Source organism: Phoca vitulina, unplaced genomic scaffold (genome assembly GCF_004348235.1).
Source record: "Phoca vitulina isolate PV1807 unplaced genomic scaffold, GSC_HSeal_1.0 scaffold765, whole genome shotgun sequence".
Taxonomy (NCBI): domain Eukaryota; kingdom Metazoa; phylum Chordata; class Mammalia; order Carnivora; family Phocidae; genus Phoca; species Phoca vitulina.
The window spans coordinates 9,155-13,915 of record NW_022590452.1 but is presented as its reverse complement, the minus strand read 5'-3'; the positions used below and the strand labels follow the sequence as shown (position 1 = coordinate 13,915).

Genomic DNA, 4,761 nt, shown 5'->3' with positions numbered 1-4,761 from the left:
ACCATGCCTTACAACTGCTGCCTGCCCAACCTGAGCTGCCGCTCCACCTGCTCCTCCCGGCCCTGCGTGCCCCCCAGCTGCCACACCTGCACCCTGCCCGGGGCCTGCAACATCCCCGCCAACGTGGGCAACTGTGGCTGGTTCTGCGAGGGCTCCTTCAATGGCAGCGAGAAGGAGACCATGCAGTTCCTGAACGACCGCCTGGCCAGCTACCTGGAGAAGGTGCGCCAGCTGGAGCGGGAGAACGCGGAGCTGGAGAGCCGCATCCGGGAGTGGTGCCAGCAGCAGGTGCCCTTCGTGTGCCCCAGCTATCAGTCCTACTTCCGGACCATCGAGGAGCTCCAGCAGAAGGTGAGGGGGTGCCATGTGAGGGTGCAACAGCCGCTGACTGTCCTTGAACAATAAGACATTTTCAAGTTCAAGTGGCCCTCATAGTAGACTCTTGTTTTCAGATTCTGTGTGCCAAGTCTGAGAACGGCAGGCTGGTGGTGCAGATTGACAATGCCAAATTGGCCTCTGATGACTTCAGAACCAAGTACGTTGAAACTTTCAGGCTAGGTGACCTTTAAGACCCCTGTGGCTCTCTCATGGTCTTATGGGACATTTTCTGGAAGGGAAGAGGCAGCCATTTCACCCTTTTCATTTCTCTTCACAAGCCTGGCTTTATATAAAACCATTTTCAAACAGAAATCCAGACTCATATGCTGCATGCTCTTCAGTCTATATTGGTATTTCTGGAAGGCCTTCTTAAACCCCCAAATTCAGAGATTGATATGAACTATTCTTGGGGAATGTATTGGTTCTTGGGGAATAGTGGTATATTAACCAACAAAATAGAGAGGAAAATGAGAGACTCAATTTAATGAATCCCTGTGGGCACCTTCTGGTGTTAGGGTAAGTCAAGGGTCTCTCCAGTCTATCTGTGCAGAGCCTGAGGGAAACATGGGAGAAAAGAGGCAGTAACCTGTATTAGCTAAAAGAGATTGAGACCAGCCCATCCACAAGACACAGGACAGGGGGAGTGGGATTCTTTCCTGCCTCATCCTCCCACTCTGATCTGTATGTGCAGGTACCACACTGAGCTGGGCTTGAGGCAGCTTGTGGAGTCGGACATCAACGGCCTGCGCAGGATCCTGGATGAGCTGACCCTGTGCAAGTCTGACCTGGAGGCCCAGGTGGAGTCCCTGAGGGAGGAGCTGCTGAGCCTCAAGAGCAACCACGAGGAGGTAAGAGGAAAAGGAAAAAAAAAAGTAGGCTTCAGAGCCAAGACTTTAGCATCGGCAACCAGGAGGCAATTGCCATCAGGCTTCTTGGGTTGGGACCTCTCTCTGAAGAACTCAAGGTCAGCCAGAGAATGATGATCCTATATCCATAGCACAGAGTGAGGTAGGTTGCTTATTCTCAAGCAGCTGGAGGAGGGTTGGGCAGGTGTTGGAGATGCTGAGGAAGGGCATCCATTTATTGAGTCCTGCTCTCTCCTCATCACTGTTAGTTTCTGAATTAGTTGGAGAGATGGAGGAAAAAGAGAAATAAGACATGCACCTCTCTTCAACGAGCTTCCATTCTAGTCTGGGGAGGTGGCCATGTAAAGACAACACATAATACAGGTAGAGGAAAAGAAGTACTATATGAGATGTACAAGTAGCATGTTCAGGGAATAATCCAGCCTACCTGGAAAGAGATAAAGAACTCTTCTCAGGCATGTCATGGGAAGGAGGAGGATTTCACACTTGGATGTTTCAATCTGGGGGAAGAGGCTGAGGAAAGACACAGAAGTGGTAGAGCAGGTATATTGAATTTGGCCCATGGACTGATATGGCTGGCATGCATTACCTATAGGGATGTGATGAGAAATGAGGTAGGACCTGCACATGCCAGGGAGTTTGGACTTAGTCTTATTGGAAATATGAGCTTCTTTCAGGTTTCTGGGAAAGAGGTTGATGTGATCCTTATTTGGGTTTATTCCTACATCATATCTGTGTCAGTCTTGGGCCTCAGTGCATTTTTGTTGTGCTCATTTTCCTATAGTAGGAAGATAGACAGTAGATCCATTTCTGTGGCTTATTCATTCTTCTTCTTCCCTCAGGAAGTCAACACCCTGCGCTGCCAGATTGGAGACCGCCTCAACGTGGAGGTGGACGCAGCCCCTGCTGTGGACCTGAACCGTGTGCTCAACGAGACCAGGAGTCAGTATGAGGCCCTGGTGGAGACCAACCGCAGGGACGTGGAGGAATGGTTCACCACCCAGGTGGGCATCTCAGCACATGGCCACTCGGGACACTTGGCCCCTCGGGGCCCTTGAGGCAGGGTCTGACCCTGTCTTCTCCCCTGTGCTGTTTCAGACCGAGGAGCTGAACAAGCAAGTGGTGTCCAGCTCGGAGCAGCTGCAGTCCTGCCAGGCGGAGATCATCGAGCTGAGACGCACGGTCAACGCCCTGGAGATTGAGCTGCAGGCCCAGCACAACCTGGTGGGTGTTGTTCAGGGTACTGTCCACACTCTCGTGACCTCATGAAGCCTGGGACTGCTCTGGAACCCCATGGAGAAGCTCCCTGAGGAGTGGCTCTGTGACATTCTTTATCTTCCCTGCACAGAGGGACTCCCTGGAGAACACGCTGACGGAGACCGAGGCCCGCTACAGCTCCCAGCTGGGCCAGGTGCAGTGCATGATCAGCAACGTGGAGTCCCAGCTGGCTGAGATCAGGTGTGACCTGGAGCGGCAGAACCAGGAGTACCAGGTGCTGCTGGACGTGCGGGCCCGGCTGGAGTGCGAGATCAACACGTACCGGGGCCTGCTGGAGAGCGAGGACTGCAAGTGAGTAGCCAGCTGGAGGTATCTGATGAGGCTCATATAAGCGTGCTTCTCAGTTGGACTCTGGGCAAAGTTTGCATACTTTCAAAAGGAAATTATACCTCCACACCAGACATGATCAAACAGAACTCAGAAAACATAATATGGCCATCGTTAAAAACACAGAAAAGCAAGAACTGTTTGATGCACAAACTAAAATTGTACAGCCAATTCTTTGCATTCTACTGTGATCGTATAGATATAAGATCAATGATATTTCTTACATTTTATAAGACTGTATTGCATAGAGTGTACATCTCCATACACTACCTTATCTGACCTTATACTTACTGCCAAGCAGGTTGGATCAGTATTCTTTCCATTCTGCCGGTGAAGAAACTGGGGCTTGGAGAAGCTAAGTGACTTTCCCAAGGTCATTCCCTAGGAATGGACAGTGTTGGGAGTCAAAGCCAGAGTTCTAGTTTCTGTCTAACACTTTGGGCACTACGTGGTGGGAAGACCATCAGCAATTTGATAGGGAGCTTTACAGCAGGTGAGCCCGTGGCTTTCTCTGTTATAGGTCAGGTCAAATCCCACAGGCATTCTGCTCATATAGTCTACAAGCCTCCCTCAATTCATCTTTTCCACATCATTCTTTTTCTCCAGGCTGCCCTGCAACCCTTGCGCCACAACGAATGCATGCGGATCCGCCGGGTCTTGCGTCTCTAATTCCTGTGCCCCCTGCACGCCATGTGTCCCCCGCCCACGCTGTGGGCCCTGCAACTCTTTCGTGCGCTAGAGCCCAGGGGCTGCCAGAGGACCAAGGAGGGAGGGCCCAAGGTTCCAGAGCTTTGACCCGGCACTGGTTCATTCGACCAAAAGGGGCAGAAAACACAGTTTGCGTGGCTGGAGCCACCCCAGTAAGGCAGCCATGAAACTCACCCCACCTACTGCAGACCATTCCTTGCCCACCCTTTCCTTCTCTGGGGTCTGTTCCTTTTTCACTTGCCCAGGGAACCCTTGGTTCACTTGCCCAGGGAACCTTCGGAAGTGCCAGGGCGTTCCCTTGTAACCTGCTAATAAACTTGATTTCCCTGGCAAAGCAGATGCCTTTCTCATTGGTATTCATTCGTTCTGCCGCGCCCATCACTTAAGCACTCTATAAAAAGCCACTTGAAAGTCAGGCTACATAATGGCCTGACTCTTGGATACAAGAGCCGTTCTTTGCCTGGCGGGCAGATGGCTGGCCTGGCGCCCTGGACACATGGGTGAGGCAGGCTGTCAGGAGGGAGGGCATAGAAGCTGCAGTGCTGTGGCCCTCATCTCTCCTTGGCCATTCCTGCATGTTTCCCACTCTCCCCTCGTGACCTGAACATCTCCTAGAGCTGATTGCATCTAAATCCCAAGTGAAGAGGCTCATCAGCTGGGCATGAGAAAGAGGCTTTGGAAAGTTCATCTTTTCTCAGCAGGAAGTTTCAGGTCTAGTGCTGTATTATCTGGGTCCTGGTGACCCTGCGCTTTCCAGGCAGCTTCAGGAACAACAAGCAAATGCTCTGTCTTGCCTGCCATGCCCAGGACTTCCTTCTTCCTCCTGTGTCAGTGGATCATTATCACCCTGGGCTCCAGCTGTTCACTTCCCCTCCCAACTCAGGGGCTTAGAGACCCCCCCCCAACTGATACTTCCACCTTTCTCAGTCCATCCCAACCACTACTCTGTGCACACCCTGGTTGGTGGGGAAGGGAGACACACATCAAGAAAGACATAGTCCTGGCTGCAAGTTATTTCCAACTTGTAAAGGGATAAAACTAGTCCCTAAGTAGTGCTATTATAAGGCATTGTCCCCACTCAGGCTTGTGCTGCAAACAAATCACTGAGTACTGAAAATGACATCAGGGTTCATCAAGAAAGGCTTGAACTTGAATCTTTAACTTCAAAGAAGAGCCAAGGAAATGTTAAGCTTTGACCTGCTAG

General features: G+C 51.3%; 1 protein-coding gene across 1 annotated transcript; it reads left to right on the top strand.

Moving 5' to 3' along the window:
• Nucleotides 1-3: 3 nt before the first annotated feature.
• LOC116629400 (keratin, type I cuticular Ha1-like) lies at nt 4-3,588 on the top strand. Its single transcript, XM_032399695.1, has 7 exons — nt 4-351; nt 453-535; nt 1,070-1,226; nt 2,087-2,248; nt 2,343-2,468; nt 2,593-2,813; nt 3,456-3,588. Exons 1-7 carry the CDS (start codon nt 4-6, stop codon nt 3,586-3,588), a joined length of 1,230 nt encoding a protein of 409 aa, XP_032255586.1.
• The last annotated feature ends 1,173 nt before the right edge of the window (nt 3,589-4,761 follow it).